Source organism: Pleurodeles waltl, chromosome 7 (genome assembly GCF_031143425.1).
Source record: "Pleurodeles waltl isolate 20211129_DDA chromosome 7, aPleWal1.hap1.20221129, whole genome shotgun sequence".
NCBI lineage: Eukaryota > Metazoa > Chordata > Amphibia > Caudata > Salamandridae > Pleurodeles > Pleurodeles waltl.
The window spans coordinates 699,002,115-699,024,265 of NC_090446.1; the positions used below are offsets into that span (position 1 = coordinate 699,002,115).

A 22,151-nucleotide genomic window follows, 5' to 3' on the forward strand; every position below is an offset into this window, starting at 1 on the left:
GGCTCGCGGATCTGTGGCGGTTCGGGAGTCCTTTTTGGAGTTTCATGTAGACAGGGCTGCTGTCCTCAGGAGTACTTGGTCCTCTGCTCAGCAGGCAGTCCTCTGAAGGTTTGTAGCGATCGCTGGTCCTGCAGGATGCGTCACCTTTTTGGTGCAAGTCTTTGAAGCTGCAGACAGACCAGTAGGGCTGGGGCCAAGTCAGTTGGTGTCTGGAGTCTTCTCTGCTGGGGTCAGCTTGGGAGTCCTTCTTCTTGCTTCTTTCTTTTCTTGAGGTCGCTCGGAATCTGGTGACTAAGGTTCAGGGGAGCCCCTAAATACTAAATTTAGGGGTGTTACAGGGGTCAGAGTGCAGTAGCCAATGGCTAGTGTCCCTGAGGGTGGCTAACACTTCCTGTGCCCAGTCCCATTGGGGACGAGGGGACATTCCTAATCCTATTGGTCTATATCCTCCAAAACAATATGGAGGATTCTGCAAGGAGGGTGTTACTTCAGCTCTGGACTCCTTAGGGGTGGTCTCAGCTGAAGTGGTCACTCCTCCTTGTTTTTCCTAATTATTTCTGTCGGACTTGCCACCGAAAGTGGGGCTTGGTCAGGAGGGTGGCATCTCCACCAGCTGGAATGCCCTGGGGCACTTTAACAGGAGGCCTGAGCCCTTTGATGCTCACACCAAGTGTTTCAGGTCCTGTAGGGAGAGGTGTAAAGCACCTCCACCCAGGGTAGGCTTTGTTTCTGGCCTCAGAGAGCACAAAGGCTATCACCCATGGGGTCAGAAACTTGTCCATTAGCGGCAAGCTGGGATAGACTGGTCAGTCCTGCACTAAAGGGTTTGGGTAAGACACAGGGTGCATCTCTAAGAGGCCCCTTGGATGCATTGTACAATACATCCAACACCGTCATCAGTGTGGGTTTATTGTGCTGAGAAGTTTGTGGCACAATACATGCTGCAGCCCTTAGGAACCCTCCCTGGTCAAAGAGCCCTTGGTACCACTGGTACCTTTTACAAGAGACTTAGCTGTGTGCCATGGGTGTGCCAATTGTGGAAACAATGGTACAGTTTGGGGAAAGAACACTGGTGCTGGGACCTGGTTAGCAGGGTCCCAGCAACACTCAGTAAAGTTAGCATCAATTATCAGGCACAAATTGGGGTGTACTGCAAACAAGGGGCCAGTTTCCCACAGTTGTTACCGCTTGGAAGGCAACATTCCATGAATTGTTTAATGCTGCTGCTATTGTGGGAATGTTTACTCCCAAGGTAATGAATGATCTCTCAATTACAGGAACAGAGTCCTCAAAACAGGAATGAGGTTCTTCCACGGTTAGCTTCTCACAGGAAGAAAGAGGACTTCAGAAGAGGGACGACGCAGTCATACTGCGAGCCGGTGGCTGACTTGATATAGACTGTTTGCTTGCAACTTCTTTCCCCTGGGGGGTTATAGGAAATTAAGTTTTCTCTTTGTTGTTCTTGAATGCTCTGTGTTTTTATTTGTCCGCTACTGAAAAATAAACGAAGAAAGAATTTATAATCCTTGCCTCGGAGTCCTTAATAGAATTGAAACTTTCCATTACGATAGCTAGGAAATTTTTCATTCTTGCTCTACACTGGCCCATTCAACAGTTTCATGACTTCACAAGCTCCTACAAATTTAGTGTGATCAAAGCTCAACCATAAGCATGTTCATTTGCCTGGATCACCTCGGTGTTCAGGCCAGAGTTCTGTTCCCAGTCTTAGTTCTTGTGCACCTCAAGTGCATAGCTGAGGCTGGAATACTGATGCATCTAGCTTCACTCTCCAGCCACCATTTTAGCCGTGGCCTTGACTCCAGATGTTGTCTTGAGGGGTTCTGTAATGTTCCTGATTTTTCATTTTTCCTACAGATAGTCTCAACACCTGCACTACATGAGGATTTTTTCTTGGTTAGGGTGCTGTATTTTCCCAGTGCCAGTTGTTTTTAGGAACAGCACCAAGGGGTCTTTTGGGGTACTGGTGTTTTAAGTATGCTCTCAGTTATTCACTCAATCTGATAGCGCACCAGAGTTTGTGGAGAAGATGAAGGTTTTACTACTTTTGGAGTCCCTGTACTCATTACCAAAGTCATCTTCCAGAGGATAAAAGCCAAAGTCTCTTGTGGGATAAGGTAGTCCTTACTTTGCACATGTGACAGACAAGTCCACATGAATTGCATTCGTGGCTACCATACACAGTGCAGTGGACAACTGATATAAAATGCAGGGGGAAGGAGGGTCAGTCATTACAAATACAAAGTGCCATAAAGTGCATAGTTTAAATATGAAGCACTGTTACAGAAGGTACCAGAGTTCAAGGAAGAGGAGAATACAGTGAAAAACAGCGAAATGTTTGAGAGAAAACTAGGGCTGGGGTTCAACAGAGGGTGACACTAAGCAGGAAAAAAGCAGTCTTATCAAAATCAATGAGCAGAAACAAGGGTACATGGGTCGGAGCATACTTACATGGAGATCAAGTAAAATACTTGCATAATATATACACCTACGTATTTGGTTTAAAAAAAAATAAATGGGATTTCGACATTAGGACGCAATTTCCAGGTGGCAAAAAGGAAAAGGTAATTAATTTCAGTCACAGTATGTTTGGTGGAAAAATAATGTTCCCACAGATTTATTACATTAAGAATATTTTTCAGGTGTCAGACTGGTCTGAAAAATATTTTTCCAGGAATAGTTCTCCATCGCCCCCAGGTGGCATCTCACAGTTTTGGCCGCAACTGTCTGTTGCACAGCAAAACCCCAGAATATATAATGTACCAATCTGGTACTATTTCCGAGCTTATTGAAGCACGTCTTTGAAGCGTGCGCAAGAAAAACAGCAAATAACAAGTTTCAAAGAAAACTACATTTTTGGTCCTGAATTCCGGAAACTGCTTTTTAACTGGAGCCTTTTCTTCTGACAGGTATATACTTCCACAGACTTCTCACCTCTTGAATGAGTGCCAAAGAAATACTTTCATGGGAGTTTGGACTGAGTAGTGTTTATAAACCAAGAAGTCATGCAACATAGTGACAAATACTTTGCCAGGGCTATGTACCTCAACTTTGAGGAAGTAATGCTTGGGAAAAGGACATGTCAGCCACATGAACACCCCAGAGGAGAGCCTAGAAAGCAGGCATGGTCATAATGAAGTGGGCTTGAATGCTTTCTGGTGAATATGTATCGGGTAAGGTATAGCAGGTAAGGCATTGCAGATCTTGATACAGAGAATGACAACACAAAATGGTGTCCTTGGGCACTGCTTTGCTGCTATTGACTTTGGTGAAGCACACAAGCGCTTATCATCCACTCTATCCTGTTGGGTGTGGAAGATATAACAGGATGCTGCACCGTGGGGTCCAGGTTATGCATCCGATCCCCACCCCCTGGTTGGATGAGGAGGAAGGAAGAAAGACAGAAGAGGGACAGAACGGTCCATATGAAATTCATATAGCATCTTGACTAAGAAGGCCGAGCAGATGGACCAACTTAACCACATAGAAAAATGTGAGTGATTGACCAACTGAGTGGGTCTTAAGTACTCCAATCACACAAAATGAAGTTATTGACACATATAAATACTTTCTTCAAACGACAAGTCGAAACAGATAAGTATGCATCAGGTGGAATGAGGATGCCATTAAGAAAATAACACAAGATACAAAACACACTGAGAAACAATAATAGTAGTAGAATCCAAAAAAGTAAAGTAAATCTTTCAGAAAACATGCTACTAGATCTGATCTAAACAAGGATGGCTAGTCAGGAAAATGGCAGGCCAGCCAAATAATCCTTAACGTTAGCCACTGCAAGTTCCAGCTCTGCAAGAGACAAATGGAAATGCAGAATATAGGAAACATAGGATTTAAAAGGGCACAAGCTTCAGACTTGCACATTACAAAAATCTTCTCCAGCGATATACATAACTGGATTGTGTAGCAGGTATCCTGGCAGCCAACATGACACTCGCAAATTCATCAGGAAGACACAAAGACTGTAGTTGGCTCTGCTCAATCTCATACCATCCTCTTGCAACAGAACAAATGATGGGCGAATGCTAAGTGCTAAAAAAAAAAACCTGACATATGAGCTCCTCCTTGCAGAGTCAGGTTCGGCTGTGCCTAATCTTCACCCACCTTCTGCCCTTCAACAGAAGCAGAATCAGTGGAAATGTGAACAGCAGGCCATCAGAGTAGATCAGAGGTCTTCAAAGTTTTTGATGCTGGGACCCACACTCAAAAGTTTTTAGCTGTAAGGACACCTTCCTGAAAAAAAAACGTCTAAAGCCTGGTACTCCTCCTCATCAAAAATCATAAATGTCCCCAATCCCCCAGCGAATCATTTTTTTTTACGGTGAAGAAATAATATTAAACAGCGTAACAAACAAAATGTTTCCATTTTGCCGCATAACATTGCCTAGTGTTCGGTTTTCTAGCTTAAGGATATCCATCCATTCCTGTGGTAAACGTAAATATCCAAATTCTATTATTTCAGGAGCCATATAGCTAGGTTGAGTGATTTGGGATTTGGATGTCTTATCTGTCCCTGTTTTGTCTTGTCAGAAGTTTTGGTCTGTTGGGAAGTTTTTGATGAGGAACAACTGAGAGTTCCAAAAATGTTGTGTACCATGGTTGACGTGCCCATGAATGTCAGAGGATTCCCCTCTTTTCCCTGCTGCATCTAATTTTTTTACTTTCCTTATCAGGAGGAGGAGTGTCTCATCTTGGCTGGCTATTAGCCCTTTTACATGCAGTAGATGCAACAATAGAGTATGGAGGAATTTGTGTTTTTGTATATAAAAGGATCTGTGGGTGCAGCCTTGTACTTTTTTTTGTTTTTTTTTTAAATTAACTCTAGGAGTGATAACCCTTGCTCTAAGAGGCTCTTTAAATATTTCTTCTGCATGTCTGAGCATGCCTGGAAGCATTTGAAGGAATTGACTTTCTTTATGTTTTGCACCAAGGGTGTCAAATAAAAAATCTTCCTCGACTGGCTCATTGTACATGTACAGATTATGAAATGCTGCTGCTCTAGATATAACCTGTTAGTATAACGTAGAATCCTCATGGTGAAGGTCTAGCTGGGTAAAGATCTGGATCATATGGTGTAATAGGATCCGGATCGTATTCCTACCATGGGTCCTGTTCGTCTAAGGTATCTCCTATATCTTGAGACCCACCAGGTGGTGAACTAGGTGGTGTGAACTCTGAATGAGGGGGAGATGTTGGTGGAGGAGTATGTTGTGGAGAAGTAGGTAAAGGTGGAGATGTACAAGTATGAAAATAAGCCTTTTCTTTGGTGGTCTTCTTTGGAGGTGTACAGAAATCAAGACTCTCCTGAAAAGTTAATTTCCTCTTTAAAGGTGGCAGAGGTGATGTTATAATCCACCCTGTTCCTTGTTGAATTTAAAGTTGGTGCTGCCTAGTGTCCATAACTTCTAAAATTGGTTCCACCTGTGATGTAGGGATTGTTATAGATTGTCCAGAATCACTGAAATGCTTTTGTGATGTTTTTGGTTCCGAAGGTTTTTTGTAATGGAAAATATTCGGTGCCGAAATATTAGCAGACTGTTGTCTCTTTTACGAAGCCAAAGTGGTCGGCCCTGAAGCACCATATAGTTTTTTTTGTTGGTGCTGGAAAGGAGGTACTGGAGGTCGATGCTGAAGATGTAATTTTGGATTGTTTCAGTGCTGAGCTGGTATGCGAGGCATCAGAATACGTTTCTCAGTTCTGGCCATGGCTGGAAGGAAGTGGCGGACCGGTGACCTCTTTTGTGGTTGTTTTGTCTGATGGAAAGGGGGCTTTTTACTTACATTTTGTGCTGGTTGCAATGGTTGTCTCTCAATGCCCGACTGCACATCAGAGTCTGAATCCTGAATGGAGAAGACACCCTGTGGCTCCAAGGCATTTTGTACGCACTCTGCACCAAAGATGTCCGGTCCAAGATGGCCTTTCAGTTCCCGAAAGAGTCGAGAAATTAGATTCCGAGTATGGAAGAGGAACCGAAAGTTGAATTATTAAAGAATACGTGTTCGGAAACAATACCAACGATGATAGTTAGACGGAAAGAATACCGTTTTAGACTGTTTGGAGACAAAAACTCAGAGCGAGAGGAAAACACATTCAAAGCGGAGAAAAATAATATAACAAAGGACTTGTGCCCATGAGAAGTATTACTGGGAGGAGGAGTCACTCGATCATGTGACTCAAAAACTTTCTTCGAACAAAAACAAGTTGTACTACTCCGAACCCAACACTAGATGGCGAGCTTATGCACAGCATGTGTATCTACAGCTACACATGCCATCGAACATACAATTAAAAGCATGGACTTCACAGTTTTACCACCACTCAAAAGGAATAAATCTTTGTCATCACAAAGCTTCCAGTGATTCGATCAGCACCGGCTCCCAAACATCCTTTACAATTGCAGATTACAGTTTAGATTTGCAGATTAACTGGTAGCGCATATTTGCATTTCTTTCAGGCTAGCATGCACTGTGGCAAGAACGCTTATTTAGATGTCTGCCCCTCCCTCAGATTCACTTAACAGGAGACTCACTGAATGACAATTCAGCTGAAGCTTTCTATACTACCTAAATTAACCGTCCCAGGATGTTTGTCATTTTCCAAAACAAAGACGTTTTAGATTCTAAACAAAAGTGGCTGAGGAATGTGCACCACCTTCCGATGACTTCACTGCCCCCCCGGGGGTCGCGACCCTCAGACTGAAGACCTCTAGAGTAGATGAACCTTAGGTCTTGACCATGGGAACCATTTAGAAGGAAGTGTGTGGCAAAACAAAAACAGAGGAAATTTCCCATATAGTGTCAAGGCCAAGAGATTCACGAATGCACACATCAATCTTCATCACTTTGGGGTACCAATCATGATCCTCCAGTGAGAGGTGACAGTGAGCATCCCTTCTCATGTTGAGAGACTGTGCCATATAAGTAATTCTCAGGAAAATTCCCCATTGAGGCGCCCACTGCTAGATAAATGACCTGGCAAGACAGAGTCCACAAGCCTGCAATTGCCATGCCGGTTGATATAATGGACGATGAGGGTGATTATCAGAATCTGCATGACATTCTCCTAAAATTCAAAGATGGAAGCGATAAACAGCTTCTTGACAAGGTGGATACCGTATTCCCTCCCCAGTCAAGCACATGTAAGTGCAGATCCTGCTCTCACAAGGACCAAAAGACAAGCACCATCATGTTTCTCAGATGAGTTCCCCAGCCCCATGATGTGGCGTCCAGGACACGGTAGCCTCAGTCTTCGGAAGGCTGAACGGATCACCCATTTCTAGGTTTGGGGGGGCAGGGGAGGTTGGAACCAACGCTGTTGCAGTCACCACAGGAAGGTCCGCACCTGTCTCTGGTGTGCAGCACCAACAGGATGCATGAGGCCGTGTGGAAAAGCACATGTAAGACCTGCAGAACCAGGAGAACCAGGAGTGGTGTCCTAGTCAGAATCATCTCCTGAATATCCATGCTCCTGAGGAGACAAATATTTTATGAGAATAGTGTCCAGCATCATCACTCTGAAGGTCAAGCCAAGTCATGAAGAAGAGTGATCATGCAGTGAAGACGCACCTCAACCAGCATTTGGGGCTCCGCTTTCATAAGTAAATTGCCCAAGTTTGGAAATACCTTGATAAAAACATCTCCTTGCTGCACCTAGGAGAGGGTTTTGAAACTGAGATTTTCAGATGAAACTTTTAACCTAGTCGCTGTCAAAATCTGAGGTATTTTCATAGATGAAGCTGGAGAAAGCCAAGGGCTCGCTCAGATGACAAACAGACAGACAGGAATGGACCACAGCACACTGGCAGCCCCTTAATATAGCCAGATATTGGCAGGCAGAGTTGGGGTTAAAGCTACACTTGGCTGGAAAGTTATTACATGGTAAAAGTATTCCAGACCAGCCTGACATCTGAATTTGTGGGAAGATTTATCCCTCTGAAATAGGACTATTTAACAATTTCTTGGACACAAGATAACTTCATATTAAAGAACAAGTTTTTCAAAGTTACTTCTAAAACGTAAGCCTAATTTAGGACTGTCCCATTTCAATGATCAAGCATCTCCTCCTTTAACAATATCTTCTCCCACATTTTTTTAGGTTTACAAAATAGTTATAGTCTTGTTATACAATGTGAGATGTTTTGTTTTAATTTTTAACTGCAGAGGGGCTAAAACTAAAGAGTCTTTAAAAACCGAAAAGGACGATTTTGACTGAGGACATTAACATTTTTAAAAAACAGCGAGAATGCTATGTTTTGGTTGAATGGCAATTGAAATGTTAAACAATATGCACCGTAGACTCCATGTTGATCAGATTCAGATTTGAAATGTTCAACCATCTTGGCTTTTTAGGTATTATTATCCAGGTTTGTAATTCTTGCAGCTTTACTTTTCTCATTATAAACACAGGACCAAGTGACAATTAAAAGAGCTTTTAAATAAAAATTTAGGACTGGCAAACCCTTTCACACCTGAGGTAGAACAGTATCAGGGTTCTGTGAAAATACTGTGCTTGAGGGAATTCTTACCAGATTAATCTGACCTTTGCTTTATATATAGAAGAAAAAGGAATTGGTAGTACTCACTGATTAAAGCATCCTAATCCTGGATCGTTGAAATGAGAGTATGGATTGACTCTAGACAAGGAGCTCATGCAGATCCAGCAGAAGTATTGTGTGCACCCAGTGCAGGTCATCTTGTTGCAGCCATCGACTTTCTGACAACCGAAAAATACAGTAAATACGAGAAACTTGTTAAAAACCGAGTAACATTTTGGGATTCACAAAACACTTTTAACCCTTCCTAGATGAATGTGTGCTTTATCTCAGATAGTACTGATGGAAAGCATGAGTAAACCCACAAGTAAAAAGAAACTGATACCTTTCACATCATGGGAAGTGTTAAAGAGAGACGGAAGGAATAGTACAGCACAATGTAACACGTCAGTGGTTAAGAGAACACTTCTGAAATGTATGTGCAACAGCAAAATATTAAGCATGCAGTGAATGCTAAACATTTAGTTTCTTTATTATTTTACCACTTAGTCCCACAATAGATCTCACCTGGATGTGTGTGCCGCAGCGTGGGCAGGCCTTAGAGTTCATCTCCAGCCAATCTTTACTTTCCATTTCCTCTACAGCTTTCTGGATCACCCTCTTGCCATAACGTTTCTCCAGAAATCTTTTCATTGTCTCATCAGCTTCTAGGTACTCGTTGCGCAACGCTATTAGTTTTTCTTATAAACAAATACACAGAAAATTGATTAAATGCTAGAGTATAAAGAGATCAAACTTCAAGCACATCCTGCACACTGCTCAGTCAGTTCCTAAACTGAGGGCAGGGACATATATTTTTAAAAGAGAACACTCACACCTTTACATCTGTTCAGTTTGCCTACTTAACGTTCTTATTAACGTAAGCAAGTAATGGCAAAAATCACCATGTTTGGCTATTTCTTATAAATGAAAGAATTGGTTCACTATTTGAAGAGTTTGTGCGTGTGACTAAAGGGCTGGTTGAATGCCCAACTGCATGAATGACTGAATGTGAGAGTACACTGATTAAGGCAGACAGGTTTTGCCAATCTTAAAGGCAGAGGCCTTGGACAGAAATAGTGCCAATGTTACAAAATATACCAATATAAAGCCAATTCAAGCATTACACACGGGAATTCAAACACTACACTTGCACCGAGAATGAGAAAAGTATAGAAAACATTACCACTGTTACGTCTGTTCAAGCATTAAACCAAGCATGGGCATCAGTGTGCCACAAGTGCCTACAATATACCAAGAATTACCGCATTTATCAAGATTCAGATTAATGCATGTTCAAATATCGAGCTAATATGTCTTCTGTGCTGGTCCAGATCTACACTAATCACTTACTAACTTTGCCTGCAAGACATAGCATGCACCAGCCACAAATGAAAACTCGGAATTCAAGGTACTGGGCTCATCAGAATTTACAGGCCACTCACAGAGACGGCCCAAGTGCTCAGGAATCAGGAAAGGACGAGGAAAGCTAGCCCAAGCCATTGCAACCATACTTAAAGTAACAGGAGGTAGTTTGATTTTTAAAAAGTCCCTACGTAGCCCTAAGCCATTCTTTGATGAAAAAGACAAACAAAGGCCCCTCTCTCCCAGGATATATGTTAGTTTCAGTGTTTGCAAGACTGCGCCAATTAACATTTCCACCAAGACATTTCTAGTCAAAGTTAGGGGAGTATAAAGTTCCTGGTTGGCTGGCCCTTTAACCATAAAATTCAGATAAAATCAGATAGTGGGCAATATCTCTGCATTGTTAAGTGACAGCAGTGTGAGACTAAGTGACCAGGAATCAGGACGTTGCTCCTTGAAGTAGTAGGGAGATAGTTTGGTTCTTCCCTATAAAATTTCAACAGAGCCACATAGCTAAAGTTCTTGGATGCTCAAAGTGGGCAAGTTTGCTTTTTTGCCAGGGTAGATGTGACCTGCAGTGTTCAGCAGACTCAATCAACACAATTTGCTACCCTGCGGCTGAGATTCAGGCAGGCTAAATCAGAAGTTGTCTAGAATAGGAAACCTGTTTAGTTAGTATTGTCTAGATCAAAGGTTTCTTGCTACAAGTAAGAGTAGAGTTTAAGGAGGCAGGGTGGAGAGTGGTAAGGGACTAGCAGAGGAGATCACAATGAAGGTTGACCTGTGGAGACATTTATAAAAGCTGTTTTACGCAAGGCTCACTGGTCAGAGAAGAGATAGACTAAGACTTAACAGAACAAGACGTTATAAATCTATACCATGCTTGTGTGATGCGAAATAATGGAAGCAGGGTAAGCCGTCTTTCACCACATTGTCTCTTGTATGCCCTAAAATTATATTACAGCTACTACTTGTTTGAGTGGAAATTGCCAGGGAGGGAAATACTAAAAGGACAGGAGGATGCATCCTCGTTGAAACTGCAAAGAACAACGGTCTCTGAGATCTAAGAAAAGTACCTAGCTAGCTTGCAAGTGCTTTCACCCTAGTTTGTGCAGACTGGCAGTCTGTTTAGGATGGCTCACCCAGCTGGGTGCTTTTTAACTCCCCGACGAGTCTTCTGGCTACCTTCTGGAGCATGAGAGGCCATTGGGTTGCGAACTCCTGCTGCTGAAACGTTTGTCCCCCTTTGGCCTAGTTAAAGTAGGTAAAAACTGAGGCTTTTCACTCACATGGTCATCTTGATTGCTTTACTACTTCTTTCCCCACTCATAAAGTGTATTTGTACAGGGATAGGGAGTACCTCTGCCTTTTAAAAAAAACAAAGCAAAAAAAAACAAAAAAAAAACTGCAAGGCTTCCATTACTCTTCATTTGTATGTGTATATATATATATATATATATATATATATATATATATATATATATATATATATGGATATTGTCACTTACCCAGTGTACATCTGTTCGTGGCATTAGTCGCTGCAGATTCACATGCTGTGCACATCCCGCCATCTAGTGTTGGGCTCGGAGTGTTACAAGTTGTTTTTCTTCGAAGAACTCTTTTCGAGTCACAAGATCGAGGGACTCCTCCCATTTCGGCTCCATTGCGCATGGGCATCGACTCCATCTTAGATTGTTTTCCCCGCAGAGGGTGAGGTAGGAGTTGTGTATGCTAGTAATAGTGCCCATGCAATGGAGTGAATACGTATGTAAATAATGTAGTTTAAAGTAATATATTTACAAATTTACAAAATGTTCAAGATCAACTTCTAAACGGCAACAGGCTCCCGGGTGGGCGCATGTGAATCTGCAGCGACTAATGCCACGAACAGATTTACACTGGGTAAGTGACATTTTCCGTTCGATGGCATGTGTAGCTGCAGATACACATGCTGTGCATAGACTAGTAAGCAGTTATCTCCCCAAAAGTGTTGGTTCAGCCTTTAGGAGTTGAAGTTGTTTGAAACAATGTTTGTAGTACTGCTTGACCTACTGTGGCTTGTTGTGCCGTTAACACATCTACACAGTAGTGTTTGGTAAATGTATGAGGCGTAGACCATGTAGCTGCCTTACATATTTCGGTCATTGGAATATTTCCTAGAAAGGCCATGGTAGCGCCTTTCTTTCTAGTTGAGTGTGCCCTTGGTGTAATAGGCAGTTCTCTTTTTGCTTTAAGATAACAGGTTTGAATGCACTTAACTATCCATCTAGCAATGCCTTGTTTAGAAATTGGATTTCCTGTATGAGGTTTTTGGAAAGCAATAAACAATTGTTTTGTTTTTCGAATTAGTTTTGTTCTGTCAATGTAGTACATTAACGCTCTTTTGATGTCTAATGTATGTAGTGCTCTTTCAGCTACAGAATCTGGTTGTGGAAAGAACACTGGTAGTTCTACTGTTTGGTTCAAGTGGAACGGTGATATGACTTTTGGTAAGAATTCAGGATTTGTTCGTAAGACTACTTTATGCCTGTGTATCTGAATAAATGGTTCTTGTATGGTAAATGCTTGTATCTCACTTACTCTTCTTACAGATGTGATAGCAATTAGGAATGCAACCTTCCATGTTAAGTATTGCATTTCACATGAGTGCATAGGTTCGAAGGGTGGACCCAAGAGGCGAGTTAAGACAATGTTGAGGTTCCACGAAGGAACTGGTGGTGTTCTTGGTGGTATAATTCTCTTTAGGCCTTCCATAAATGCTTTAATGACTGGTATCCTAAATAATGAAGTTGAGTGTGTAATTTGCAGATAAGCTGAAATTGCGGTAAGATGTATTTTAATGGATGAAAAAGCTAGCTTTGACTTTTGTAAATGTAGTAAGTAGCTTACAATGTCTTTAGCAGATGCGTGTAATGGCTGGATTTGATTATTGTGGCAATAATAAACAAATCTTTTCCACTTATTTGCATAGCAATGTCTAGTGGTTGGTTTCCTAGCTTGTTTTATGACCTCCATACATTCCTGTGTAAGGTCTAAGTGTCTGAATTCTACGATTTCAGGAGCCAAATTGCTAGATTCAGCAATGCTGGATTTGGCTGTCTGATCTGTTGTTTGTGTTGAGTTAACAGATCTGGTTTGTTTGGTAGTTTGACATGAGGCACTACTGAGAGGTCTAGTAGTGTTGTGTACCAAGGTTGTCTTGCCCAAGTTGGTGCTATTAGTATGAGTTTGAGTTTGTTTTGACTCAATTTGTTTACTAGATATGGAAGGAGTGGGAGAGGGGGAAAAGCATATGCAAATATCCCTGACCAACTCATCCATAACGCATTACCTTGAGACTGATCTTGTGGGTATCTGGATGCGAAGTTTTGGCATTTTGCGTTTTCTTTTGTTGCAAATAGGTCTATTTGTGGTGTTCCCCATCTTTGGAAGTAAGTGTTTAGTATTTCGGGGTGAATCTCCCATTCGTGGATCTGTTGATGATCCCGAGAAAGATTGTTTGCTAACTGATTCTGAATCCCTGGAATAAACTGTGCTATTAGGCGAATGTGGTTGTGAATCGCCCAATACCATATTTTCTGTGCTAGAAGACACAACTGAGTTGAGTGTGTTCCTCCTTGTTTGTTTAGATAATACATCGTTGTCATGTTGTCTGTTTTGACAAGGATGTGTTTTTGTCTTATTATGGGTTGAAATGCTTTTAGCGCTAGAAATACTGCCAGTAGTTCTAAATGATTTATGTGAAGTTGTCTTTGCTGAGTGTCCCATTGTCCCTGGATGCTGTGTTGATTGAGATGAGCTCCCCATCCTATCATGGAGGCATCTGTAGTTATTACGTATTGAGGCACTGGGTCTTAGAAAGGCCGCCCTTGGTTTAAATTTTTGTTGTTCCACCATAGAAGCGAGGTGTATGTTTGACAGTCTATCAACACTAGATCTAGAAGTTGACCCTGTGCCTGTGACCATTGTGATGCTAGGCACTGTTGTAAGGGCCGCATGTGCAATCTGGCGTTTGGGACAATGGCTATGCATGAGGACATCATGCCTAGTAGTTTCATTACCATCTTGACCTGTATTTTTTGTTCTGGATACATGACCTGTATTACCTAGTGAAAGGCTTGTATTCTTTGTGGACTTGGAGTGGCAACCCCTTTTGTTGTGTCGATTGTCGCCCCTAAGTATTGCTGTGTTTGGCACGGCTGAATGTGCGACTTTGTGTAGTTGATTGAAAACCCTAGATTGTGGAGTGTGTTGATAACATACTTTGTGTGTTGTGAACACCTTTTTTGCGTGTTGGTTTTGATTAGCCAATCGTCGAGGTATGGGAACACGTGTATTTGCTGTCTTCTGATATGCGCAGCTACCACTGCCAGGCATTTTGTAAAAACTCTTTGCACAGTTGTTATCCCAAATGGCAACACCTTGAATTGGTAATGTACCCCTTGGAATACAAACCTTAGGTACTTTCTGTGTGAAGGATGTATTGGTATATTAAAGTATGCATCCTTTAGGTCCAGTGTTGTCATGTAGTCTTGCTGTTTGAGCAATGGGATTACGTCCTGTAATGCCACCATGTGAAAGTGATCTGATTTGATTTGATGTAGGTGTTTAACATTCTGAGATCTAATATAGGTCTTAGAGTTTTGTCCTTTTTGGGTATGAGAAAGTACAGGGAGTAAACTCCTGTTTCTTTCTGATGAACTGGTACTACTTCTATTGCTTCTTTTTGTAACAATGCTTGTACTTCCAGTTGTAGAAGGTCTATGTGTTGTTTTGACATATTGTGTGTTTTCGGTGGGACATTTGGAGGGAAATTGAGAAATTGTATGCAATAACCATGCTGGATAATTGCTAATACCCAAGTATCTGTTGTTATTTCTTCCCATTGTTTGTAGAACTTGGTTAGTCTCCCCCCCACAGGTGTTATGTGTTGGGGATTTGTGACGTGTAAGTCACTGTTTGTTTTGTGGAGTTTTGGGACTTTGGAACTTTCCTCTACTTTTTTGGAACTGTCCCCCTCTATATTGTCCTCGAAAACTTCCTCGTAGATATTGGCCCTGGTAAGTGGGCCTTGTTTGTGAGGTTGTGGGTTCTGTGCTTTGCCCTCAAAACCCCCCTCGAAACTGTGTTTTCCGAAATGTGCCTCTTCTCTGTGGGGAGTAGAGTGCGCCCATGGCTTTGGCTGTATCAGTGTCTTTCTTAAGTTTTTCGATAGCAGTGTCCATCTTCGGCCCAAACAACTGCTGTCCGTTAAATGGCATATTCAGCACAGCTTGCTGTATTTCTGGTTTAAATCCTGATGTGCGCAGCCATGCACGTCTCCTTATTGTCACTGCAGTGTTGACAGTTCTAGCAGCTGTGTCTCCTGCATCCATTGCTGACCGTATCTGATTATTGGAGATACTCTGTCCTTCTTCTACTACTTGCTGTGCTCTCTTCTGGAACTTCTTGGGCAAATGTTCTATAAAGTGTTGCATTTCGTCCCAATGAGCCCTATCGTATCTGGCCAACAAAGCCTATGAGTTTGCAATACGCCACTGGTTTGCTGCCTGTGCCGCCACCCTTTTCCCTGCTGCGTTGAATTTTCTTTATCTGAAGGTGGTGCATCTCCTGAAGTATGTGAGTTCGCTCTCTTGCGAGCTGCCTCTACTACAACTGAGTCCAGTGTTAGCTGTTGTGTGATGTACACGGGTCTGTTGGTGGCGGTTTATATTTTTTCTCCACTCTTGGAGTAATGGCCCTTCCTTTTACAGGCTCCTCAAACACTTGTTTGGAGTGTTTTAGCATTCCAGGTAGCATGGGGAGGACTCTGGTACTGGCTGTGTGTGGACGACAGTGTATTAAATAGAAAGTCGTCTTCAATGGGTTCTGCATGCAGGCTGACATTATGAAATGCTGCTGCCCTCGACACCACCTGTGCGTAGGCTGTACTATCTTCTGGTGGCGACGGTCTAGCTGGATAACAGTCAGGACTATTATCTGACACTGGCGCATCATAAAGATCCCACGCGTCAGGGTCATCTTGACTCATCCCTGTATGAGTCGGGGATTGCATCATAGGTGGAGCGGCTACCGGTGATGGTTGCGGCGAGCGTTGTGGAGACGGTGGCGGGCTTACTTGTTTAGCCACCTTTGCCTGTGGCTGCTTGTCTTTCTCGTGGAAGGCAAGTTTGCGTTTCATCCTAATAGGAGGGAGAGTGCTGATCTTCCCGTTTCTTTTTGGATGTGGAGCCTTCTGTGGGTGTAGTCTGGCTCCACTGTCTCCAATTCCTGTACAAACCTATGTATTTTCATTTGTGTGGACAGTCCTTGTTCCTCTGTGTAGGAACTTGATTTCGGTTCCGAGGCCGGATGTTTCTGTATCGAAACCTTTTCGGCTACTTTTTTCGGTTCAGACGAAACCTTTTTTATTTTCGGCGTCGTTGTCTCTCGGTGCAGACTTATTTCGAAACCCGGAGCGAAAAGGAACACGTCCGAACCCGATGGCAGAAAAAAAACAATCTAAGATGGAGTCGATGCCCATGCGCAATGGAGCCGAAATGGGAGGAGTCCCTCGATCTCGTGACTCGAAAAGACTTCTTCGAAGAAAAACAACTTGTAACTCCGAGCCCAACACTAGATGGACGGATGTGCACAGGATGTGTATCTGCAGCTACACATGCCATCGAAAATATATCCGTCCCCCACTCCTTTCTGGCTATGTTGGTGCCCTATAGCGATCTATATGTTTTAGACCCTCCAACCCATCTCCCAATTAGACTACCTATATCTGTAATAATGTAGACCATACAGGTGGGGCTACAGCTCTTTCCCGCTCCTACCACTTCTCCTGCCACACTCAAATATCTTTAGAGTGGTTTACCCAAACTTTGCAGTTAGCATGGGATATGAACTGAAAACAAAATAGAAATCATGAGCCATAACAAGGAAGGCACATAAGGAGTAAATTATAATCACCAGCTAATTACAATTGTAATAGGTGTGCATGTTTCTCACTTCCTCATTCACATGGGTGACAGAGCAGATGAGTGAGCTGTCTGCCATTACTCTTACCCTCACCTTCACTGGTCAGGATTGATGACATTGTTGAGGCTAGCTGCAGGGTACCATCCTGTGCTTTGCCCTCACTCTCCCTGGTTAGGACTACTGAGAGCAGAACCTCAATGTCTAAACATGTAGCATGAAGCACTGCCATAAAGATGGACTGCCTGCCTGTAGTCACTATCCTTGGGATTAAAGTGACATATAGAATGACCAGTCTAGCAATGTTCTTCTCAGTGGCTGTGGTCCCACAGACTTACTATGTCACTTGTGGCATCTACAGTAACCAAGCGTAATGCTGTAACCCAACATGTGAATGAAAAATTCAACAGGCACTGGATGAGTAGAGCAGAGTTTCCATGCTGCACATTGGGCTTCAAGATAGAACTGCGGGTGCCCTGGGCTTTTTTGGCATTGCGCTGCTGTGTCAGTGTCTGCTGATTCATTTTCTTTCAGAACACCAAAATAGAGATATGGCGGCACAATGATTAACTCTATAGTCTACACCCTCTGCAGCAGCACTGCACAGCATGTTTGGATTATGTGCTTTTAAATACCATTCTAAGACAGTATTTAGTTTCTTATATGGTTTCATATTGCTACTGATTACAAGACTGAAGATCCCCTGTAAGGGGGCTTGTTTATAGCCTTCTACGTTTAAATCCTCCAATTCAAGATCACTTGCCATGGAAAATTACCTTCCTGATTGTGATGGTATCAGTAAGGAAGAGCATGGAGCTGAAAGCTCCACTCTTTCCTTAACATAATTGTATCTGAACAAGGAAAACTAGTCTCATGTTTTTCAGATGAATAAACTGCACAAAACCTGGAGGTTACATTTCACAGGGAAAGAATGATTACTTGTTTTTAATCTATTCACCTTTTCTATCACCTATCACAATTTTGAAGGTATCAAATAGTATCTGACCACATCAATCAAAGCAGCAAATACCACGATTGCCTGGCAGATTGCCTTGTATATGCAGAAAGCTTGTCACGAAAAAGAAGTTGAACAATATCCAATATTTTATTCTCATTCTACCAGACCTAATGCTGAATTGGTTTCTTTTCAAAGGCATGTACTAATTGCAAAAATAGTAGGGCAGCCGCTTGGTCTATCCTCATGCTTTTTGCAAGCAAAACTCATGAGACAAATATTCTTACAAAGATGAAGATTGCAGCCAGCGTATTCTCCACAACCTTTTTGCTAATTAGTTTGAAACAGGCTGTGTAAGTCATTGGAGTATTACTACCAACCTCAGGTAATAATCAAAATCCATGTTAGGGTGAACCACTAAAGTCATTATTTAAACCTGAGCCCAACCACTGGTAGCTATTGCACAGAGCAGACAGGCTTAACTTAGTAGCAAAGTATAATGTATTTACACAAATGCAAAACAGTAATAAAGTCAAAACACAACATCAGAAAAATTCCAAAGCAATTTAGAAAAAGAGTACATTTTTATAAATAAAATTACACCAAAACAACAAATCTAATAAAGAGCCCCAGAGAGATGACATTTTTAAAGCTTTAAATAAAAATAGTGCCCAACAGTGGTAAACGCCAACCACTGTCAACTGGTCACGATATACCAGCACTCAGGCAAGATTGAGGCCGATCACGATAGTGCACAGATTAGATACGGTAACCAGGTTTGACCCGGTCAAAGGACTTACATTTCAGAGAGTCCCAAGGTAAGTCAAACATCTTTAGCAGGGCAAGGTAGCAGGCAGTGGTTGAGGAGAGCTCCAGAGGATCGGATTGCCATCTGATGAGGTCCTGGTGAAGCTGTTGACTTTTGGCAGGAAAGCTCCAAGTGGGAGGAATTCACATTTTACACCCATGGAAGGTCCCTCCTAGGCTGATAGTTTTGGTGTTCCACAAGGCGGGATATCGTCGTTAAGACATCTCACTGAATCGAATTTGCTGCTGCATAAAAACTATGAGTGGGAGAAACCTGAATCTCTAGCTCAGCTGCACGCACCCTGGCCGGATCAGCTTGACAGGATTTCCATGGTCCTATGGAGGTCCTTGAAGACAAAAAGTTTTCAAGTTTCAGGTTTCTCAGGATGTTAGGGGGAGTATGTTTTGACGCAGTTCAGGGTCCCAAGACTCAGGAATAGCTCCTGGGGTTCAAGACTCACTCCCGTAGTAGCCACCTGCAGGGTCTATGTCAGGTCTAGTTGGAACCGTTCAGCTGGGCAGCTACAGGAAAGGTCTCTCATAGCTTGTTGTTTCCCTGTAACTTTCATGTGAAGTTAGGCTTTGGACCCCTGGAGTAGACTTTTTTGTCCTGGGTACAAGAGGGAGGGCAGGTCCAGTCATTCTGAGCTCTTCTCAGGTCCAGCAGGATCAATCTTCTTCCACGCTTACACAGTCCAGTAGTGTTCTGAAAAGGGTAACAGGGACGCCACATTTTTAAGTGGCACCAGCCTGTGGGCAAGGGGTGACTCTTGACCTTTCCTTGACCGACAGGGTAATAGTTCTATGGGTAATCATAGCCATTTTTGCAGACTTCCCTATGTGCCCTGCAGCAATCAATCCCATAGTGCCCCTCTTTGCCTAAATCCAAGATGGTGAGACCCTTCTCCCCTTGTACAGAGCATATGTGCCCACCCCAGAGATGAAGCCAGGGAAAAGAGTAACTCCTCCTCTGTGGTCACTTCAACCCAGTTCTGGGGGTAGCTCCTTCCCTACTGTGACTGAAGCATGGCTAACTGGGGAAACAAACAAAGGGCCTGTACAGGTGTCACCTGACATCTGGGAGCAGTTTTCACATCACATTCAGGGTTTAAGCACTCCGAGAGCTGCAGCTGAAGGCTAATGCAAGTTAGCCTCCAGAGGCTTTTGGCAAGAAAGGTCCCTAATATTTATTTAAAAATCTGACTTTATCACTTAATAAATATTACAAAGAGAACAAATTGTCACGGCACTCGTGTATCGATACTCCGTGTTTAGGTAAATTTTTCCTGGTCCATATTACATATCTGGTGCCAAAGTATTCTGATAAATTTCGCTGACGCACAGGAACTCATGAGTGAGTATAACTCAATTTATTCTTTCAGAAGAGCAGATCATTGTGGAAAACGAAAACGTTCATTGAATCAAAAAATTCATGAATCACCAAAAGCCAAACGCCAACACGTGTTTCGTCCAGTAAGATAATAATCTTAAAGACTTCATCAGGGCTGAAATAAATAAAACAGTAACTATAGCTATAGTATACGCAATCCATATTATGTTTGTTTAACAGAAAAAATAGTATTATTTAACAAAGACGATCTAAGCCCTTCAGCCCGTGACAATTGTGTGATCAAATTAGTACACGGTTGATTATTTGAAAGTGGGAAAAGTGAATAATTACAAATATAACAATAACAAAAACAGAAAAAGGAGGTTACCAAAACCATCCAGACGGAAGATGCTACATTTGTTGGTCTCCTAGTCGGAGTGTTATGGGGACACAAGTGCGCAAGTCCAATAGAAGCTAATTGGCCCATATAATCCATAATGTGACGAGACCACTGTGAGTTAGAAAAAGAAAGTGCAAAAACACCCAGTAGTAGTACTCCAAAAGCCACCATTAATGTGAGAAAAAGCCAAGAGATCCTAGCCCCAGACTTATATGAAATGCAAAAAATCAGCACGCCGTTGTAAATCAGAAAAAGAAAGTGCAAAAACATCAAGTAATAACACTCCAAATCATACTAATGGAGTAAGAAGAAACCAATAGTTAGAAATCCTAGATTTATATAACATTCAACAAATCCATAAGCCTACCTTACTCGAAATGTCTATATAGCCGGAAAGACCAATCCTTATATTGTAGTGAATATCTATAAATAGTGATAATAAGAGACACCCATAAAGTATTCGCTACCTTCAAAACGATAAAGTAAATCCACCCAAGTAAGTGGTCCAATAACATAAAATATTCTCAGACTAACCTCGTTATATCCATATTATATGTCATAAAGTGTGAAGAGGTAATGTGCAGGTATTTCTAAATAGAAAACAAACATGGATGTTTTCAGGGATAAAGTAAGAACAACATCATGTATCAAAAGCGAACATTAAGCCCCTCAATTGGAAATCCCTATTTGAGAGTTGTCAAATAGAATCATATTGTAAGCTCAGTAACTCACCTACCAAATAGAAATATCCGTTAGATGCAGGCCGTGTTCATATCATAGCACGGAGCTGCCGAGTATCAACCGGTAAATTTTAATGCCGAAACAGCTTACGGCCGCCATATTTAAAACGTCGTCCCGACGTATTGAAAAGGAAATAGAAAATGGACCGAGTCTGCTCTCGCGGGCGCCATCTTAGAGTGATAGGATGGTGCTCGTAACAAACGAAATTGTCAAAACGGGTGAGATTAAGCTCCCGGAAGCACAGATTGAAGGTAGCTTTCTTCACTAAAACAAGTCCCACGCTATGATAGGGCAGGCATATCTAAGTCCAGCATCAAAAAAGTATTAAAGCAGAAAAACATTTAAACATATAAAAAGTGTAGATATATGAAACAAACAGTGAAAAGGTAGTTACACCGAAAATTGGACAACAACAATTATTTATAAGAAAAAAACAGCGTATAGACTAGCTGTAACAAATTAAGGCCAATAGCTAAAATAGAACATGGCACAAATATGTACAGCACAACAGTCCGAATAGTTTGCAGACAACGTAAATAACACAAGGAAAAAGAGATTAGTTGACAATGAATTCAAATGTTCAGATAAACTATGAGGATTGAAATAAGAGCAGACATACATGGTATAAAAAAGAGACAGAGTCTCATGTAGACAAAGATAACTCTTGAGTACCTACTCATTGTATACGTTAGAAATTAATATTAGTATCACAGCATAGAGATGTATATGAACTATGAACATGACATGAACATCAATATTTCCTTAATTACAACATAGACAAGTATATCCACATCGGTTGACAATCTTATACAGATGGTAATACACAGAAACTCAGTGCCTCCATAGGTGTTCTATTTATCACCCAGAAAATATTCCATCTCGAAATTAGTATTGAGGCCCTCCTCCACAGCTCTAAGTTTCAAGATCCAATAGCATTCTTTTTTCCTGAGGGTTAACTCTCGGTTACCCCCTCTGGGGTCCCTACCTACATGGTCAAATCCAAAAAATTCGAAACTACAGGTG

The 22,151-nt window shown here is 42.0% G+C and overlaps 1 protein-coding gene across 1 annotated transcript in view; it reads right to left on the bottom strand.

Annotated features, from left to right (window-relative positions):
* The window catches only part of LOC138304555 (E3 ubiquitin-protein ligase RNF14-like), a 108,232-nt gene that overhangs the window by 33,126 nt on the left and 52,955 nt on the right, over positions 1-22,151 (bottom strand). The window contains exons 6-7 of the mRNA XM_069244708.1: positions 9,096-9,268; positions 8,619-8,749 (exon numbers count right to left, since the gene is read on the bottom strand). Of these exons, the coding sequence (XP_069100809.1) occupies positions 8,619-8,749; positions 9,096-9,268 (304 nt within the window). The remainder of the gene's footprint in view (positions 1-8,618; positions 8,750-9,095; positions 9,269-22,151) is intronic.